This window comes from Bombus huntii, chromosome 14, assembly GCF_024542735.1.
Source record: "Bombus huntii isolate Logan2020A chromosome 14, iyBomHunt1.1, whole genome shotgun sequence".
Taxonomy (NCBI): domain Eukaryota; kingdom Metazoa; phylum Arthropoda; class Insecta; order Hymenoptera; family Apidae; genus Bombus; species Bombus huntii.
In genome coordinates, this window is record NC_066251.1 from 11,358,873 (window position 1) to 11,381,432 (window position 22,560).

Below are 22,560 nucleotides of genomic sequence, written 5' to 3' on the forward strand. Positions count from 1 at the left end.
CACATCTTGAGACAGCCTGCTCCAATCTTTTCTTCTACTTTCTGATAGAAAGAAAAGAATAATAAAAAAAAGAAAGGAGAAATCTAAGCAAGTGACGTGGCTTTGTCGAGAAAGTTCACTGATTTACCGATCGTAATAACGTCTGAGGGAAGATCATTCAATGAAAATCCGAAACGTATTCACGACGTTTCACATTGTCTGGATTTCTGAAGGAGACTGAATCGAGATTGCATAAGTGCGAAGCGTTTGCAACAAAGTTCGTAGGCTGAGAAAATATGGGCCAATCGTAACTGAAGAAGTAAAATCTGTGGAATCTTTGCGTTGTTATCTTTTAATCGATTACGAATTTGACAAATTCAAAATTCACCAATCCAATTATATATATATATATATATATATATATATATATATATATATATATATATATATATTATTATCATATATTTTTTATTTTTATATCTCGTATTCGATAATTAATGAAAAGAAAAAGTAATTAAGTTAAGTGTAAAAACGAAATAGAATCGATAGATACGAATCGAGAGCAGAGAAGTACAAGCATCAGTGGTTGAATATAAACTGTTTCATTTTGTGAACCTAATAGTTCACCTAATAGAACCTAATAGTTTCAAAGTGATACGAGAGTGAGTACCTGACACTGCATCTAATATTAAAACGGAATGTCCAGAAGACATTACGTTAAAGCACCGATACCTTTTGATCAGCTAAATTACAGCATCAACATTTTTCATACAATTTTTACTTCGTTTCTATCGAAACGTTATTTTGATATTAACGTTAAACTAATCTGACCTTTTAGTTGCATTTCAAAGCATTCGAGTATAATATGAATCTCTAGAATCTATATGAATATCTAGAAGAATGTACTATTAAAAACTTAAATTATGACTTTAGACTATTCTTGACTATTATTCTTTTATTCGTCGATATTCGAATTGTTATGATCTCTAGCATGGAATTCAAACAACAAATGATTCTTTCGTATTTGCAAATTCAAATTTGAGTAATTGTTTAAGGATAACAATTTACCACTGAATTTTTGATAAAAACAGATCACAATCAAGTGAATTATACACCTACACATACCGCAACATTCCCCAATTCCGCAATGAAAAAGTTGGCTCTTGTTGGCAATGAAAACGCGAAATACCGAAGAAACGTATAAATTACGAGAGATAAACTGGAACAGACAATGAGGAAAGCATCTGAATAGGGTAAAGAGATCTAAACCGTTGTATAGTTTCTTGGCGAACTGAGAAATATCAAAGTTGTTTGTTTTTCGTTATTTTAATTTCCAAACTGCAGAGATTTCATAATACTCCGCATCAACCGCGCATAAATCAATGACACGCGATAAAACGGTTAAATTTTGCATTTTACATCGTAGTTAATATCAAAACCTGCATTTTCTAGTATTCGCTACAATATTCATCTTTCTTACAATCATTCGCATATAATATACGGTAGCAATATTTTATAAATTACGTAGGTATATTAATATTTTACAATATTGTTAACCTCATTTTTCATAAAAAATTAAATTTTAAATGGTGAAGCTCAAATTTGTAACGATTTGCGCTTAACTTTTTTAAAAATTTAATAGCGCGGGTAATCTTTATAATTTACAAAATGGAAATCTGGAAATTTTTATGCGAAGTTTGCACAATTTTAATTTTATAGTAACGAGCACAGATTCCTTGGAACAGTGCAAAAGGCGTATCGTTCGTGCTTATATCTTTTGCTTTAATTAAATGTCATTTATCTAATGGTAACTGCCTGTTGAAACATCAAATTGTGGTACCCGTAAAATTAATTTCACATTGGAAACTTCATAAATGTTATAGTATATGAAGTTATGAAATACGGTTGTACGAATTTTTGGATCAGGAAGTTATAATTATTTTAAAATAGTCTTTAGCTCCCTTCTTCACTAAGCAAACTTTTACATCCTCATTTTTACGTCCAACGATAATTCGGCTCCATTTCCTGTGACTAAAATTTCAGTGCAAGAGAAGAAATAAAATTTTGTCGACATTTCCTTTTTCGTAATTACACGGCCGGTATAACTTTACGAGCAATAATGTCTTTTTCAAACTATTTAATCGAAAAAGATTTACTGAAGAATTTTCGTCGATTCCCAAATGATCGTTTAGAATATTTTTCAAGATTTATTTATTGCTTTATTTATTTTTACAAGAGTCAATAGTGTAATCAGAATTTCAAGAACGTAATCCTTTCCTTGGACGTCTTATTTAGGACGACGTTTCTGAAGAACGAAACGGCCTGATTTCTCTTCTGCGTGATAGTGGTGCAATGAATAAGCTATGGAACAAAAGTAAACGAGGAAACAAAGGGATATTGATAAAATGAAGAGAAGGCAACGGAGGGAGAAAAATGTGATTTATCTTACACAATAATAGCAGGTTTGTGTTCGTTGATGACAAACATATCAAACAAAAAAAATGTCAAATTTGATTGTCTCGTTTCGCGAAGTAGGTCGCCTAGAAAAAGAAAACTCGAAACTTTCTTATGTTTCGTTCGTACTTCATACTCTTAGCTCACTTATCAGAACATCATCAGTGCCGGTATAAACTTTGAACGATTCTGGATATACGAGATTTATCCGATGAAATTCGTATTCCATTTTTTATCGCGAATAAATTTTCCCAAGACGAGTTGAATTTTGCATTTTCACTCTTTAATTCTTCGAAACCTTGACCGTTAACGTTTCTTCTCTTTAGATGCAACTTGTTCTTGACTTTGAAAAAGAAATGTTCAGCTGTTTGCTTCTTCGGTATTATTTCTAGCGGAATATTTTAATAGCATTTTACCATGTTAACAGAAAAGAGCACGAGTAAGAGTAAATTGCAAAAATATATTCATGTTTCGGTACATGAAGCAAGTACTAAATGTAAGAATCCTTTTACTACGGCGATTAATATTTTTATAATGAAACTTTCTCGCGACAGCTTCCCTTCATACTTTATTGCCCTCCATTTCTACAGGGAAGACTACTTTATTAGGTATCACATCACTTGTCTCGTATGAAGTATTTGACGTATCTCGAGTGTGTATTTCCACGTAATAATAATATCGTAAATATTATTCAATGATAACGCGGCAAAGATATACTGGGGTAATATCATTTCACATTATGGCGAATTTCGGAAGGGATATACGACGTTATTTCTGGAGAATATCAAAATCCTCGTCGCGAAAATAAAATCAAAACTCATGCTCTGTGGCGCAACGCGCCGTGCCGCAACGCGACGCGACGACGGCCAGAAATACCGTACAGGGGAAAATAGCGTCGCTTTTGTTTTTACGCTAGAAAGTAGAACGAACAAGAAATCAGCGCGGCTGCACGAGATCATGATTTTTCACTCAACGTGAATGTACGATATATGTGTTCTAGGCACTTCTTCTCAATCTTCGACAGGCGAATTGAGTTCGTAGGTATAATGGGTTCTTCCATGGTAAGTTTTTAGTGGACATTGTTCCACCGATACATAATCGCTACCTACATGTGGTGTAACACTATTAGAATTATCTAGATGATTAGAGGTATTATCCAATGATGTTGTTTACGTGTACGTATTAGAGAAAGAGAAAGAAAGAAAGGAATAGACAGAAAACCGAATTCAACTGAATATTTCTTTCCAAGCTTTCGCAAAAATTTGTTGCAATACTGTTCTAGATCGATGTAATTAGAGACGAAAAAGAATAACAAAGCATAAATGGTTGGAAATGGTTTGTTACATTGGCATAGAGATCCGTAGAAAGCGTTAATTGTCGATTGTTGTGTATGATTAGAAAAAAGAGGGAGAAAATTGTAACCGTTATATCGCCATATTTGTGTTTTTCTAATATATTATCGAATATTTTTGTTTTCGCTACTTTTGTTCGAGTAGTCTATCTGACGAACGAAGCATGATTTCAATATAAAGCTCGGTTTGCTATACTGTTACGTTATATTACGTTAGAGTTGGAGAGTTTCGAGTATTCACTCGCTAGATGCGTCGGAAGGACAATCGCTTCTTTCGTCGGAGAGATTTTTCGATGCTCCTCGGTGAAGTAGTACAACTTTTAAATATTAATTTCCTCTTTTGTCCTCTCAAATTTTATGTCTTTGAAATTTACTTCGACGCAAGTCGTGTCGTAATTGTAAAGTGGCCGAAAATTCTCAATTTTGAAATAGAATTCGTATCATTAACTTTTAATAGTCGTTGTTCGTGTAACGATATTTTTTTCTAACATACCTAGCAGTAATGTCTAACAGTAATATAAAATCAAATTAGAAGAACAGGTATTTGAATTCTCTTGAAAAAAGTTTTCAACTTTTAATTTCTTTTAAGAATATGTTTTCAAAGACATACTCGTAAAAACCCTTAAATTCGATTTTCTTAGTGTAATTTCGTAACTTGATCAAATGGAACTTTTACGTACGTTTTATACTACGTGAAATTGCAATTTTTGACAGAGTTATAACAAATAGCTGAATATCTATTAAATATTCTTCCGACCTAACATCCTGTCGATTCTTATTATTATAATTACTTTTGCGTTCTTTTCTACAACCGTTTTAACTATTTCTTTACTTTCGTTTCTTTGTTACTGTCCTTTCCTTTCCTTTCTTTTCCTTCCTCTTCATTCCTTTCCTTTTCTTTTATTTAGAACATAAGATCTATGTAATAAAAAAGTAAAATTCCGTTAAGAGCACGTCCCGTTTCCAAACGATGTTCCCTCAAATTATCATACAATTCAATGCGTCCATTGTCTTGCTCGAGGGAAATTTCATTATAAAAATTGCTTCTTCTAAAAGACGAAAGCTTTTCCTTTTTGTTCTTCGTACAAATTAGCCAATGCAGTACAGTGGGCAAAAGAGCACTGATCGCAAACAGTAAATTCTTCGAAAAGGATTAAATCGAAGGGTTTTCCTGTGAATAAGTATCTCATTAATTGGCGATTCGAAGTCGTGCTCCATTAATTATTTTCCTAGTGACACATAAAACATCGACTGTATGTGACACATCTGAAGTATGTTATAACTATAAGAAGTCCATAAAAAGGAGCTGCCGTGGCACCGTATAGTATACATATTACATATATGCAGTAGAAATTCGGAAAATGAAAGTGCGAATGCAAAGCTCACAGCTGTTTGTTACCCTGGAAAGTTAATTAAATATTACTCGTAATATTAAGTTGGAACATATGAAATGTTTTTCTCAAATGCAACTTCAATTTATTCGCTTCAAGGTTGATCGACTCACCTCACGTATTATGCATTATTAAAATTGTTAATAAAAGTTCTGAAGATGGCTAACATGACAGTTTACACGTACCTATATAAAACGGTATTAAGTTTATTCCGCACAATATGTACCTTCTTCTTAATCAAGTAGAAGTGATAGGTAAGCCAGCTGCATAGAATTTCTCGTTTTCTCTCACGTATCGTGCGAAGTGTGTAGGAAAGTATCGCACATAGATTTCCGTGGAAAGACGTTTTCGATGACTTCTTTTAAGGTATTTGCTTCTCCTAATATTTCATATGGCACGGTACGTACATATCTAGTCGATACAGATACATTGGCACTCCATCATCAAAACCAAAATCAAACAAAAACCGACTTCCTACTCCCTACGAGACCTGCAAAGTTCACATCTTCTGATTCATTACTACTCCGAAACATATTTTCTATTTATGTATTTTTTACTGTATAATCGAGTAGCAGCTGGATCTAAAATATTAATCCTCGATAGATGCAAAAAAATTGAATTTCTTGTTATCGTAAAAGAGAAAAGACATTATCGTTTGCGATGAATTACAATAAAAGCGTTAGTTTTACGATAGAGTATTCTCTGAAAACTCTTTTCTTATTTCTCACGTGCTTCCACAAGTGGAAGAAACCTTCGAGCCGTAAGGCTACCGCAAATATGTACAACAGTCACGTTTCCTGCTTAGTGTTCTTCTTCTGCAAATCGTACTGCTTTTGTCTCATTTTGGCGTTTAGCTTCACTTTCTTTTCTGAAATTTCTTTACCGGTCCAATTATACAGGATCCATTTTTTCTCTTATCGAAATAACAAACAAGATCCTATAATGAGAACAATACAAAAGTATTGTAACGAAATACATATATTGGAAATTATAAAAGAGAGAAAGAGAAGCTTTGTAAGTGTGAATGTATGATGGAATCTATTTGTATGTGATGTTGTATTACGGAAGATATTTGATACGTATTTTTTCATTACCTTTTTACATCGAAAAGAAAGAGAATGATAAAAATACGTCATTTCTTAGTTGAACCATTCTTTAAAAGCCGAATAATTTTAGATATATTTTAAAAATCAATTTTTCAAACTAGACAGAAAAAAATGTGTTAAATTTTCAAACACTGCGTCTCGTATGAATCTTGTAACTACATATGTCCGATCACGCACAATCTCTTTCTACTGAATTGTACAGATTGATTTCCTGTACCAATTTCAAAATGTAAATGAAATTTTGTTTATATCTCTGAATGTGTTATCGTCAAAGAAAATGCTTGAAAAACGTATTATTGTGTATTACGACTTTATAAATTTCTTTTCTCTTTTATTCGTATTTAACTTCAACATGAAATGAGAAAAATAAAAGAAGAAACAGAACGGATTTGGTAATTTATATGGTGACGGTATACACGATTAGTTCGTATAATTTAAAGAGACTAGACTTGAATTTTTAGCTTTTTTGCATGTGATTTCTTTTCCTGCCATTCGCAAAATATATTTTTAACTCTACGTCATGTCCCTTCGTATTTCGTTGCGGCGAAATCTCCTTCGCAACGCTTGGCTTCTACGATTTCATTTTATCCTTGCAAGGAGATATATAAGATCGCTGTTCCATGATTATAATAATATAGCACTTCCTGGTCTTATAGTAATTCCCGTTCTCTAGCAATATTATCTAGCGCTGCTTCATAAAGACGCTTCTTGTATAGAAATTATTAGATAAATTCGCTACTTTTGCTGCTATTTAAAATCCTATTTATCTGTACGGGCAACGATGAGAAAACTCACTGTTATGTTCCGATACTTTCCTACATGGTAGGTACATTTAAATTTAAGAAGCTTTTGAGCGAAGCTGAATGTAAATTAACCAATTTTGGAAAAAAACGTAAAAGGTAGTAATCTCAATCTATTACAAATAGTAATGCGTGAGCGATTTGAAATTGTACATTAGCACGAAAAAAATCGATATTGTTTTGCCAGGAAATGAAGTCAACATATTTCGACCGTTTTAAATAATTGTTAAAATTATACTATATACTATATATACTAGTATATACTACATACCAGTCTGAAAGTTATTCGAGCTTCAAATTGGTCGCAGAACTTTTTAAAAGCTTTATTTAAGTCGTCATCTAGATTAATTCGTTTTCAAACTTGTTTGACTTCCTAAACGATTAAATCATCATCAAACAAGTGCTAGTAATACGCGGACTCGATAATAATTAGTTTGTACGAAAGTCGAGCCAAACAGCGTTAAACGCGCGCTTTCGTTTCATGTTGATATTTTCTTAAGTTATCCGTATCGCCTATAGAAAATTTGTGATAAGAAAAAATCAGCGAGCAAAATGGTTTATCTTTGGTTGACTCACGCCAGTGGTGCAAAATGCTCTTAATGGTTCAATAATCGAATATCTGTCATCAGATTTTCATCGAACATGTGAAGAACTGCAGCTTCAGATTTACGAGCACGAGTTGCATAAATAAGAATTATGGTTTTGTATAATTTATACGACGATCCCCTGCGCGATGTCGATTAATAAAGATTTTTTGCGACTTTATTGTTCATATTTCCTTTTGGACAAATTGCTTACAGGAATGGTATTAAGAACAGAACGTGCTTAGTCGCATAGAAAATAGCTTATTGTCAAAATTACTTCGCTTCACCGATATACGCAAATGTAATTTTATACAACGTACAACGCCTATCGTATCTCCCGACCAAAAGAAAGAAATATAGGTCGAACCAGCGTTCAAATTTCGGTATTCGGTCCGATCGAAGATTCGAGTGTACCGAAGGCGATATCGAGGTAAAAGATCGATATTGAGAAAAATTAACAACAACCAAGCCTGACTATTGTCGACGAACCAACAAAAGATTCGAAACTGGCGGTGCAAATGTTCCTATCCTCGTCGCCGTCGATCCGTAACCAAGAAATTCCCGCGCTTTTACGCTCGAGTGGGTATTACGGAAAAGAAAAAAGATAATAAAAAAGTGAAAAAATAAAAAAATGAGGTAAGATTCCAGTCTATATAATCACGATAGAAACGTTGAACGTGGAAATCTGGTATAGAAAATGGTCGGTGGTGGAGGACGATGGGAAAACGAAGATGAATCCCAGCGACGCAGAAGGGAATCGGCAAACGGGAACTGGAAGAACGATGGAACTGTGAAAATTACGATTTCGCGGGCGAAAGTGCGGGCCTGCCGACGTATTGATTGTCGGTCGGTGGAGAGAGTCAGCGCGCCTGTGCTCCAACGTTTCACGCAGAGACCACGAGAGAAAGGGAGAGAGAACAGAGAGGAAGCGCACCAGTAACGAAGAGAGGAAGCAGCGAGGGCACACGGAGGGCATACGGAGGGTGGAGAAACATCGACAGAGGGAGAGAGGGTATGGAAGAGGGAGAAACACCCTCGCCCCCGTGGTCCTGCTGCCACCGTGTCGGTTTCCAGTCCAGTCTTCCCCTAGGCACTCGACAGGCCGGTACCTGTTTCTCGAAGCGACACGCGCTCTGTCTGTCGTTCTCGCAGCACACTCGTCAAACACACGACATTCATACATACATACATACATACATGCACACATACGCATATTCTTGGATACGCAGATACAAGCCATACACTCGTGGACACGGCTCTTCTGCACATATGAGTCTACACACGCATAAAACAATTCGCCACGACGCACGGTGTATTTGTATATATGATACATAAAAATATACTCATACGGAGAGAAAAATATAACATACATAATATAAGGAGAGGAGACGTACGCGGGCGCACACGTAGGAAACACCAACCGCGCAGAGGCACCCACATGTCTACTCACACTGTGTACACGCGTACGCGAGAGACCGTGCCGCACACACGCAACGAGTGGTCATCGTCTTCATCTTTGTCGTTTTTGTCGTCATCGTCACCGCCGACTTCGTTTTCAATTTGTTCCTCATCGTCGTCATCGCCGTTCTCGTCGCTCCGCTACTCCTCCGTCGTCGCTTCGTACCTCTATATCACACGGCACAGTTACAGAAGGAAACGAACAAAACCAGGCGTTGCACCGTAAAAGAAACGAGGAATAACTGTCTCACGATCGGCTGACGAAGAATTGCGTGGCAAACAGAGATTATGGCCCGTGAAGGGAGTTAAGCCTTGTGTCGGTTTCCTTCCTGCAAAAAAGATTCGCTGCTTCGAAAAATACCAATCGAGACTCCGCAACCTACGATCTTGCATGCGAAACCGTTGTTTAGGGATTCAATAAATAGAGGTTCGAGATTACTTGAAATGTTATCATAGCCGACGGAAGTCGAGGATATTCGACCACTGGTGTCTGACACCATTTCTGAGAAACGAAGAATTCCGTTGGTTATTGTGATCGGTGGGAAATCGATTTGGCAAAACTTGGACGACTCGCGATATCGTCAATGACTTGGTCGTTTCATCTTGAATCATAGGAGAAAAAGAACGAGGCCTAACCAATGCCCTTCCATTACCATGTGAAAATCTGGTAACCGGTTCACGCTAATCTGGCATCGTGCTATCTAGTGGACGGCAAACTGTTAATACGCAAGAGAAGTTACCAGTGGAAAGTTAGTCCGCTGCGTGTTGCGGATCATGAACCCCGTTTGAAGGGCGACGACAAACTTTAAAAGTGGGGTTCATCGTACCACTCTTCGTCGGAGACAAGTCCTGAGCCTGTGGCAGTAGCCTAAAAACAGTGATCTTCCTGCAGATATACATATATATATATGTGTGTGTGTGTGTGTGTGTGTATGTGTGTGTGTGTATATATATATATATACACACATAAACGTCTATTTTTGTTTTTCTTCGGCTCGAAAGCCGGGCCCATTTTTTCCGGAACTGGTCATATTAGCGAAGTAAAGAGATTTTTGTAAAAATTATCGTAATTCTAACGAAGAAGCAGAGAACACACTTGTTAACGAACGACATCACCTGCACCGAGAGAGATTAAATATCTCTATATATAGAAATCTATATATGAATATACATACATATATATATCTGTATATCTATCTATATATATGTATATATGCATATATATAAATGAAAAGCATACATATCTTAACGATGTTGATGATTCATAGTATATTTTGATCATACCGAGAGTAAGATAGAAACAAAGAGTGTGAGTGAGAAAAAGACAGAGAGAAAGAAATTAGCGAGAGAACGACCAGGCAAATCGACAGGAATAATAATAAAAAGAGTTCGTAATATATATAGAAAGATAAAAGTAGATATTAAATCGTAAATAATAAAACAAGGGAAAGAAAGGAGACGAAGATCGAATTGTTCGAGCCTGATCGTCATTTATAATTGCCTACATGCCTGCCGCATTCTATCGACGTGACAGAAGCATGTACGACTGTGACATGATTCCTGATCGTCAGGTATGTTTTACGATAATCTAGTACTTTGCTTTTAATCTGCCGCATCGAAATTTCCATTGTTTCGTGACACGTCAAACAAAGATCGAGTTGTATCGGCGAAGTCTAAGTGGAAATCGTGATAAATCGATAAATATGTGTTTTCAAAAAATATGTCGCAAAGATTGAAACGAAATTATAAAAATCGATAAAGTTTCGAATGCTTCCCGATCGTTTTTAAAAAATAAAAATAGTTACGAGCAATTTTAAGATAAAAGCTAATGCGTCCAAGTACCACACAAGCAAGTGATATTTCTTTTTCAAAGTATTTCATTTTATATCTGAGAGAAAACCTTATTTTCTCTCTTATGAACACAATTACTAGAAACATATATCTTCCATTAACTGTGATCAAAAAATTTTGAATAGCATATAATCGAATAATACTCTAAAGATTGGAGATTACATTAACGAAACAAGCAACAGCATTTTTACTGTCCTTTATGATTTCCACCGATAAAAAGAATCGCAGAAAGGTCATCTCAAATCTCTATAATTAATTCGCGATGGTTATACGATCATTATCATTGCATCTATATCAAACGGTCGCAACACAAAGCAGATCTTTGCGCGAAAGTGCGATGTTTCTTTGTCAACTTAAACTAATATTTTATTTAATAGATTGAAAATAAATAATCTTCGTATTGTTCTTTCCCCAACATAATTAAGTTAAAATATTTTTCGTATGAATTTGAAACCAGCAACAAGTCCAGTAACGATAACGTTCATTTTGGAATGGAACGCGATGATTGATCTAAAAATATAATTCCCTTAAGCGTTTACACAAGAGTGAGAAAACAAGCTAGAATGGTAGAACAGCTTTGAAACCATCGGTTAGGTAAAATTTTCTCGATAAATTCTTGCTGAATCCTCGATACAGTCCACGACTAAACTGAATTATTACATCTGATCATGATTATCGTAACATACGATAAGAAATGAAACTGTTTTGCAAGCAAGAGGAATTCTTTCAATTCGATTATTATGTAGTTTCATAGGTTTTGTTTCTTTATCAGAAATTTGACATGAAATAAAGGATTAAGACTAGAGGATTACGAGTTCGATTACTCCTTATATATTATATTATATTATATATATTCTCCTTCAGCCCTGTCATTTAGGAAGCAATTTTTCTAAATTGGCTAAAATCTCAATGACTTGGAGCTCGATTAAAATTTGTTAATCAACATTCCCCTACCGCGATTTCAAAAACAATGTTCCTAATTAATATTTTCGCAAATGCTCTTGCTTTGGATCTTCGGATTCTATTATTCTTTTAGCCTCCTAGCCTTATTGAAGTTTGGCATTTATCGTAAATTAAATACCAACTGAGAAAATAGACAACTACAAAATAGTATGGTATAAAATGGTATGGCTAATGATAGCAATAGGTAACAATACTTCGTTGAAAATCGATAATAAAAAACAACAAAATTTACGAAGCGATCTATGTAATATATTATATTATATGTAAGTCATACTGATTTTTAAAAATTCTGTGATATTTTCAATTCCGTGAAACTTTCATTCACAAACATTCTATTAGAAATTCTGTATTTTAACGGAAATCTGTTAGACGTATCATAAAGAACATAAAGTATGCGATGCATCACTTTGTCAGTAAACGTGTGTCAAATAAAAAAACCGAAAGAAAAAAGTAGAAATAAACGAGATTAAGAGATAAAGTGGGAAAACAGATCTAGAAAGATAGAAAGATGAAACGACGGCCCTGCTTCTGCAAAATAACGACGTCTCTAAGCTATCTTTTGATTGGTGTAACACTCTAAGAATTTGAAATCGAAGTGTACGAAATAGGTGCTTTCCTAATTCTACCGATCTTGGTAACGGAATATCTTGTTTCAGAGGAAAGTTCAGTTTCCGAGCAGTTTCGTCGTAATTTCCGTTCAATTTTCGTTCTTAATCTCCACCTCCAATCTAGAACTATCAATCCTTTTTCGCTTAGAATTGTGGTCAATATTATCGCGTTTCGTATCTAAGATAACTTTGTCTTTGAGGATATTATAGTATCTACCGCGATAAAAGATTTATTTAGTTCTAATTTCAACTTGCGACACAGCTAACATTTTGAATTTCAACAAGGGACGAGATGTACGTGAAATGAACATGATTTGATAGTGATCGCGATATCACATTAAAAGAGATATCTGTAGTCATCGATGCGATGAAAATCCAATCAACTATGAATATTTCAACAACTTTCAACGATGCGAATTCCGTCGAAGTATTTTGGAAGAAGTTCTATGTGCCGATCATTCATTTTTATATTAACAACAATTCTTTCGTATTTCTCTCCGAGCTTAAGATAATTTATACCGATAGAAAAGTACAATTTGCTTCAAAATGCTGCAAAATGGAGAATTAAAAAATTTTTTATAATTATGCTAGTTGATCTACCATTGATTACATCGTGAATCTTCATATCGTGGGAATAATGGTGAAAATTTGATTAAATGTATCTTTAAGCACTATTCACAACACTGTTCTCATAGATTCGTCAGCCGCTATCTGGATTCGATCAACACTCGAACCCTATCACTTTTAGGGAGAATCCGCAACGGAGGAAACCGCCCTTTCTCCGCTATTCTGTGTCTTTTCTCCTTGAGAAAAGGCAACTATGCTGGTGTGGCAAAGTCATCTCGGTGAAGCGAATTTCGTACCAAGTCTACCATTAAACCCTACTTATTACTTTCTCTCAGGGACATAGCAAACAGATATTTTTCATATCGAGAAAAATTATTAGACCCTATGTCCAACATGTTCTAATGCTCGATCTTTGTTGTTGTCATTTTATTTCGAGAACAACGGAAAATGACACTATATTCTATACAATTTCCAAGTGGTTAAATACGATATAATTTGAAATATTTATTCTTCTTTTATATGTACAATTTATTAAAACGAACGCATTTATTACTTTTATCAAGTAAAAAATTTACATGTTGCGTGCAAAATCAAATCAAGTTTCTCACGATACTTCATTATTTAGAACACGTAAGGCTAGTTAATATTTGAATTATTGAATTATTAAGTTTGAATATTCTTTTCTCGTGTATCGATACATATTTACGCGTTTCTATAATTTTTCGTTGATAGGCACTGATCGATCTACTCGTAACACACAAGTTTTCGATAAATTTAAATATAGAACGGAATTGTCTAGTGATATCGTAAAGAATCTTTACTTAGAAATAGCGGGACACGATAAAAGGAATTCTACCCTATCGTAACTTATTCTCATAAGTTGTAAGTTTTATGAGTTTTATTTTAATAAGTTTTTTTTTATTTTATATTTTTATAAGACTACTATTCATTTTGTTTATTTATTTATTTTTTTGTTATAACTATTCCTTTTCGGCTTAGGATGCCTTCCGACTTGCATCGTATCTATAATACATTCACATTCTAAACTCTTATCTTATTAATTACTTAATTGAATACATTTTGTCGCTATTTTACATTCGAAAAATTAACGGTAATCTAGAGAGTAGATATTACATGATATGAAACGTAGAAGAATATCATTTAAAAGAATGTAAATAATAGAGAGTTATATTCGTAAAGAAATATCCGTTTAACCCGTTATCGTTTCTTTATAGTCTATGAAACTGGTCGTTATTCTTAAGTAACAATACTTATATTGAACGTTTTATAATTGTTACATCTAGACGATATAATTACATGAATGTTTTATATCCTACATTTTCAAAGTGACAATTACTTAACGAGGTAGTTAGTTTCTAAATAGTTCATTATGAAGTTCTAATTATCCATTTTCGTTAAAGTAATTAAATTAGAAATTGACATCAATTGACTGTTTGTATAATGTTTCAAGATATTCGCAATGTAATCTCTCCTCCGATAAGTTGAGCATAAAGTTTTTTCGATCTGAAGTTATTTTTATACATGTCTGAAAAGAAATCTGATCGCTTTAAAAATATTCCACCAATCCTCACGACAATTTCTGTATTCCTTTTTAAATCCAGATAAAACGATAAAAGTAGCGTTGTGTTATATATTCAAAATTAATTTGGAAGTAATCCTGTTTTATTAAAGAATATAGAGATGTTTTTCTACATAACGATGTCGCAAATATTCTCGCTGATATCAGCTTTTGTTACAAAACAATTCAGATACTGTCACGAACAAAGAATCAAAGTATCTTTGATCATCGATCGATAAATTCCTAACATTTCTACGATATTAACGTATAGATTTGATAATCCAACCCTTTCGAATGAACTGTCACATGTTGATGATCACATCATTTACAATACGATTTCATCGAATCGTCAGAGGCATCGATTTCAGCGAGGTACAGGTCGTTATAGCGACGGCGAATCGTTTTCCGTGGCATATCTATGGAATCACTTGGAATCCAATCATGGATAAACGGATTACGTTAACCCTGCACGCTGTATCTTTGTTTACATAGCAGTATCGTGAACAGGAGCATCATGCAAAATTGTCATCTTAGTGACAAGCCAGGTTTCTCTTTACAAGAACATCGACGAATACGTTAGTACGCCTAGAATAAAGAGAGCCTAAATTTCTAGAGAATTTTAATTAACAGATAATCTTGTTTCCAGGGATTTTCAGAATATTAACTCGAATGTACATCATGTATGATTAAATTATTCGTTTTTTATATTGTATATATTATATATATTATATATATGTGTGTGTATGTTTTATATAATATATATAATATAATATAATATATATATATATAAATGTAAATGTTTAGCTTGCACTGTTTTTCCCCCCGGTGTGCTTATAATGTGCTCAATTAATACACGCTTTCACGTACTTAACGACGAATTTTCGCATTTTGGTGAACCAAATTTCGTAATTTCGCTTTATGCGCTCCAACGTCTTCTCTGCGCTCAGTTGTCCCGCGTCGTGGTGGTAGAGATGACATATCTGGAAGCGCGCGTTCTTCGGCACCACACATGCCTTTCCTTTATTAGGTAATCGTCTGAATACCTTGTTGTCTTTCAAGTATACTCCTCGAAGTAGTGTTTTGTTTTAGGATTCCGATCACTCGTTCCCAGGATCTTCCTGACGTGTGCCAGTTGCTCGTCCTGCAACTGAGCCGCCGTTATCCAATCGGCCTCTGTGATATCCACGTACGCAAAATCCAATATCAGTAGCGGGTTTTTACTGAGGGCGTCCACATGGGCCATTCTCGTTTCGGCGCACTATTCGATATCGAAGGTAAATTCTTGTACGTCCAACCACCAACGTTCGACCATGGGCAATAAATTTTTCTTCGAGAATGTCGTTCTCAAAGCGTTGCAGTCCGCGACTACCTTGAAAGTAAAGCCGAGTAGGTAAACTCCGAAGTACCGTAACGCCAATACTACCGCCATCGTTTCCAACTTGTAAAAGTGGTAGTGCGCTGGTCCGCCGTAATCTGTTTGTTGAAGTAGGCGACGACGGTCATGTCTCCACCCTCTTGCTTCTGCATAAGCATTGCTTTTACATCTAAGGAGCTCGTATTCGTAGGTAGTTCTGTTGACCGTTTCGGGTCGAAAATCATCGTGGTTAGGTTCTTCTCTTTATCTTCTCTTTACGGAAATCCTGTTTCTGCCTTCCCCCCCCCCCCCCCCCCCCCCCCCAACACCACGGAACATCCTTCCTGGCCAGTCACGTAATCAACTCCACGATCCTTGCGAAATTCCGAATGAATTTCCTGAAAAAACTTGCAAGTCTCAACAATTGCCGCACTTCCTTGATGGTTGCCAGCACCCTCATCTGCAGCACAGTTTCGACCTTCCATCGTCCCCGCTGCACTCCCTCCTCGTTAATTTTTCAACTGAGGTACTCAATCTTCGTCTTAAAGAAAGAGCATTTTTTCAAGTTGAGAGTGAGTCCGTGCGTTCGTAATGTCTACAGTAGCTGCCACAGCCACTCCATCCCCTTGTCCATCGTACGCGATGGGATAATGACGTCGTCTAGGTATGGGACAACGATAAGCCGTCCATAAGCCGTTAGAACGTGGCAGAGACGTTCGTTAGTCCGAAAGGCATTCGCAAAAGCTCATAGTGCTCCTCTGGCGTTACGAATGCCGTCTTCGCAATGGAGTTTTCCGCCATCGAAATTTGACAGTATCCGGATGCCAAATTCAGGCCCGTGAAATATTTAGGATCCCCAAACTTGTCGCGACCTGGTCATCGATCGATCTGGCATTTAGCTTTCGATAATCGACGCACATCCCGTAATTGCCGATATTTTTCTTCATTAAGGTAATCGGATTTGCATACGGCGAGTCCGACTCTCAAATAATTCTGTTGTCCAACAATTTCTTGATCATCTCGCGTTGGTCCTTCTTTTCAGCTCCGCGAGGCAACACGGACGGTATACGACGGGCGCGTCCGTTACGCGCTTAATTTCGAGCGCCGTTTCGTATGTTTTTCTTAAGTCGCGCATTGACGACAACGTGCAACAACGAAACTCGTCGTTCAACGTAACGCACTTCCCATGCGCTTCTTTTTCAATCTTATCAAATTACAACTTGAATTTCGCGATCACGTCGCAGAATCCGATATCCTTCCCCGTATCAAGCGGTTCCCACGTTTGATCATGACTACATGATATTGTAATCTGAAGTCCTGTCTGATGATGACGAGGTCAGGAACTACGAACGAGTCCACGTCGGTCTTCACGTTTTGGATCGCGATCATCACGCGTTTCCACCACCGTTTTTCGCGCAAACATTCGAGGCAGTGCATCCGCGATAACCCTCGTCGCAACACCTAACTACCTGGCTACCGACGAGTGCATCACGGTGCACGCACTACCCGTGTCAACGAGACTATTTATCCGATTCCCGTTGACACTTATGCTAATCCCATATAAATTTAGCACCGGTTTTATACGGTCGAGAGTATTTACTTGCTTGCTAGTATCACCCTCCTTTTCGGATTTGTGGCACCGCCTCGCGATATATTCCATCTCTACGCACCGCAGTGACACCTACCACTGGTCGTCAATAGACGCCCCTTTCCTCTTTTCTTGATCGTCGCCGGTCGTTCCGCCTCCTTCCGACGGTCCCCGTCGATGCCCGTCGAACGCGGCCTTGATTCTCTCGACGTGATTGACACTCGATGACCCCGCGTTACCCGCCCTCGTGACGGCATGTCGCCAAGGGTGCTCATAAACGCGTATAATGCGTTGGGGTCAGAATGCTTCGCCGAGCTGACGGTGCGAGCAACAGCGTCGTCCGGTATACTACCGATCACCATATTCGCCTGATATTTATCAGATATATCGATATCTAACTTTCGCAATTTGCATGGCTTCTGGAAACAATAATCTCCTAAATTCTGCCCAGGCCGTGCTTTATACGATGCTACCTCCTTGAACAGACGGCTAAATGGCACCGTCTTCAAGAACTGGGCCACCAGCTGTACTTTCGTCTGCGCGTAGGTGATGATGATATTGGCGAGTGTCATACCACTTCCTGGCGTCACAGTCGCGTGGCAATCAACCGCATTACCGACCCAACCATACCACTTGGCAAGTTCATCCACATGTCAGACCCATTGTTCAATCACTAGAACTTCGTCTTTCATGGAGACGAATATGGGGATTAACGATTCGTCGCCGGGTCGGGTATGCGTCGGTGTGCGCGGTCGCGAGTGTGAGCTGTGGTTCAGGTGCACGAGCATTTGCTCCAAACGTTCTAATCGACCGTCCTTGTCCGGGGTCCTACGACACCCATGCGGCGGGCGTGAACGCTAACGCGCGGATGATCAAGAGCGCGGTTGCGAGCGGGCAGACGATCGAGAACGCGGACGCGAACGAAGGATCTCCACCAATCGTTCCAGCCATGCCAACCGCGCTCCTCGGTCCTCATTTTCCACGTTCTCCGCATTCCCGCGTCGTACCGACGAAACGTCCGGGAAAGAATCATGTTCCTCGAGCTCGCAACGGACGCACCGCTACGTATTTCTACCGATTCGCTCATTTTTTCCTTTTCTATTCTCCATTTTTTCCTTTTTCGCACTCCGCACTGCACGCGATCACTGTGAAATGTTTTGCATTATAGCACGTAAGCGAATCCCACTTCTGATATGTAAGAAGCACTAAAAAGGAATTCACGTTAGTCCCGCTTACAGCACGTTCTGTAAGCTCGAAAAAAAAAAAAAATAAACTCGCGTGATTTTGCTTTTACGTTCGTCCGTGGTGACGATTGTACAAAAAATGGTCGAATACCCTCGGCGTCGCAGCCGCACAAAAGGTCAGAGCCCGCTAGCTTGTGCTCTAACGAGGGAGAGGGTATACTTTCGACACCCTCACGTGGTTTCGCTATCTCTTCCTAGAACCCAGGCAATCGCAATCGTAAGACGTCAGGACCACTGAGCCACACACCGTGCGGATGATGAAAGACAGCTTGTCAGCCCGAACGTTCGAACTTCGCATTTTCTTACATAGTATACATATAAGTCTAATATGTAACTAAGGCTACATCTCTTATACAAATCGATTTTATCAAGATTCAATGTAAATGTGAACAATATTGTCATTACAATCGGGCACTGTTCTTCGTAACAATTCATTTGTTACAAAGAAGGTGTTATGGATAAATTTAAAACTATAGTCTGCGATTTTAGTTGTGCTACAACTTAATTTATGAACGTACGATTTTTTTGCGATTGAGATGTGGGTCTTGTGATCATCAATTATTATTATTATATACGGAGCTTGGAGTATTATTATTATACTTGAATCATTTCATCCACCCTCGACAAAAAGGTATATTCTTTTCCGTTTACTTATTTGTCCCCTTGATGTAGATAATCAAAAGAACAATACAAAATTCCTTGTGATATACTAACTACTCGTTCACTTTAAACGAGAAGGAATGATATGCTTAACTCTGCGAAGGTGGAATTGGTTGGTGGGATCCAGTTAGCCAGAAGTAGAGCGAGGCTCGAGATAGTTTCTGAACCTCGTTCTTCTGAATTTCGTTCTTTCCTCGAACGCTGCCCTTAGATTTATAATAAAAAGAGCAAACGACAGTGTACTAGATAAGCATCGAAAATTAGAAGCATGACAGGAGTAAATTGACTGAGTAATTCGTTTCCATCGATTCCCTAAACTCTCGTTTCACGGCAATGAAATAGACTGCACTGGTAGAACGACGTCTGGTTAACTCCTGGTCATCCGTCGTTTATCTGAGTGAAACTGACGTAATGCTTTTCCATTTGAGCAATTTAATGGATTACATCGAATCTCCCATCACGATTCTGTTTGTTTTCATGATGGCAGGAAAATTGGATGAAATCGGCATCATGCTCAGCTATTTCCAAGGAAAATCTTCGCGTGCCATTTCGACGGAGCTAAAATTTACATTGTAGAATAAAAGCACGAGACCAAGGGAGCTGCTGCTATTAGGTTGGTGTCGGTAAAATGTTTCTTCGAGTAAAACTAGAGCTAAAAATTAAAGCTAAAAGATTCATCGTCATTTATAATTCGGTAGTTAATGCTTAATTATCCGAAACTTTTCGCGTTTTTACTTACAGTCTCCGAAATTTTTCTACTTTTTCTCTATACCTTTTTCAGTCTCATGGAATTAGCTTGAACCCTTCCGCGATTAAAATTTGCTGAATAAGCATTGTCACTGTTTCTCCGAGATTTTCTATGACTCAAACTATACTACCATTTCTTCAACGTTTCTTCTTTTTACGATATATTTTCAACGAAAACGCCAAAGAAAAGTTATACGCCATACGCTTATAAAATATAACGCCAGAAAAGTTGTATACAATTGCGAAAATTTTTATTTAGCTTACTGTATTTTAGTAAGAATATAAAAGTATAAATAAATAAGAATTTTAACTTTCGCGATGGATCAATACATGAAATTTCAAATATAGTCGTCGCTTATCGTACAAGATTAGTAAACAAGAGAAAAAGACTTAAATAAAACAAGTGAAAAAAAAATCAGGGTTCCAACCAAAATTGTATCCTCATCTTAATTAAGATTCAAGGGAACGAAACGAATGATTTATACCGGATGTTCAAACTTTAATAAGCTGCCGTTCGCTGTTTCGTTATTTCGCTAATAAAACGCCGACAAGGTAAATAATGCATAAACAATGTTAGTGAAAGGAAAAAATGTCTTGAAACTATGTCATACGAATGGCTAAACCGCGATTGAGTAGAAAATGGCGAAATGAGGAAGAACTGTGACGGATGGCGTGAACGATGTAAAAGCACAGCTCATGCATCTTTTATAAGGGTAGAAGTAGAAACCAAGGGGTTGTCCTGAGTAATCGTATGATACGTACAAGAAGGGACCAAAGGGGGAAAATCAAGAGGAAATATCGAAGGTTAGATCATGCACACACTGATGGCCACTCGTTCTAAGAGGCTCTATCCTCTTAATTAACTCTACATCCGAATACGTTTTATTTCTACGTTGTTACCATCCCTTCCGACAATAACTATCCATCTTTGCTTTCTATGTAGCTGTTGCATTGTTTTAAAATATTTAGATTATTCGATTCCATTTTTTTATGGAATTTTTCACGTCATTTACAACTTTTAACAGGAAGACCAATTTTCCATTGGATTCATTTATATAATAAAAATTAATTCATATTTTATATGATATATTGACATTTAAAACAATAGCTTTCTTTTTATGGTAACTAAAACTACACGTAATATGAAACTGCTGATTTCTGGACAGAGAAACATGTTCTTTCAAGCATCTTGAGCTAATAAAAAATATGAAATATAGAAATATAAAAAGAGCCAATGCGGTGGATTAAAAAAGTAGTACCTAACATGGAACACAAGAAATTTGTAAAGAAATATCTTTCATTTTTTAATCGTATATTACATCAATTTTCTTTGTCTTTTACGCGTTGAACACGAAAATGAATGTGCAATCTCTTCTTGATTCTAATGAAAACAGCAAATACATTTGATTCATTTCTCGCTATTATTGTCATGTTCTTAACTTTCGCCACAAAATAAATATCACCAAATATCAACATCATCATCAGTAACAGCGTCATTGACATGTTCGATATTACAACGTGTTTCATATTAACTACAGTTACCTTAATCCGTTAATTACATTACTTATAAATCAAGCCGATGCATGTGTAAACACCGATTAACTATTATCACATTGTATTTATCGCTTATTGTGCGAAATTACCGATTTTACCTAAACGGCCAGCGTTACATACCGTCCACATAGATTAATACATATACCAATTGTTCCCTTACCAGTCGTCCTCCTAACAGCATCAATATCTTTTTTTAAGAACGAAACAGAGAAAAAGAAAAGAGGAAACAAAGACAGAAGAGTATGGTTGATGACAGAAATACGAAAATTCACGAGGACGTTAGAGAAACGTGTCAAAATCGAGGACATTAATTAGGAAGTCTTAGAAATTTGTTCGTAAAAGGAATTCGCGGGTTGAGAAAACTTGGTTAATTCGTGAACTTGGCTTTTTAGATAGAAAAATGAACTGAGTAGAGTTGCAGAACTGATTAAAACGTGCGACTCGCAACGTTATGCTTCACATAATTTGTGGAATCCTTTTCGTGGTTTCAGCATACTGGAAAATTTAACGCTAATTCGAGCTACCACGGGAATCATCATGCATCAGCCTTGTTCGGCTTGAATTCGAATTAATACGACAAACCTATTATTAATAACGTCGGCAAACTGACTGATAAATGGTTCGCGCTAATTTTGTACATTCGGGAATCGCAAGATCACGATGCAAAATATTCGCCATAGAGGTTCTCATAAATACCGTGTATTATCGCACACCCAACATCA

General features: G+C 36.7%; 1 protein-coding gene across 5 annotated transcripts in view; it reads left to right on the plus strand.

Annotated features, from left to right (window-relative positions):
• The window catches only part of LOC126872936 (alpha-catulin), an 80,908-nt gene that overhangs the window by 7,424 nt on the left and 50,924 nt on the right, over nt 1-22,560 (plus strand). Inside the window, exons 2-3 of one of the 5 annotated variants that reach the window (XM_050633219.1) lie at nt 2,275-2,441; nt 3,434-3,494. The exons of 2 other annotated variants lie outside the window; for them this stretch is intronic. In XM_050633219.1, the coding sequence (XP_050489176.1) occupies nt 3,480-3,494 (15 nt within the window). In that variant the 5' untranslated portion in view covers nt 2,275-2,441; nt 3,434-3,479. Of the gene's footprint in view, nt 1-2,274; nt 2,442-3,433; nt 3,495-3,515; nt 10,695-22,560 lie in introns of those variants that run through there. 2 more of the 5 variants (XM_050633220.1, XM_050633218.1) reach the window with 2 other exon arrangements.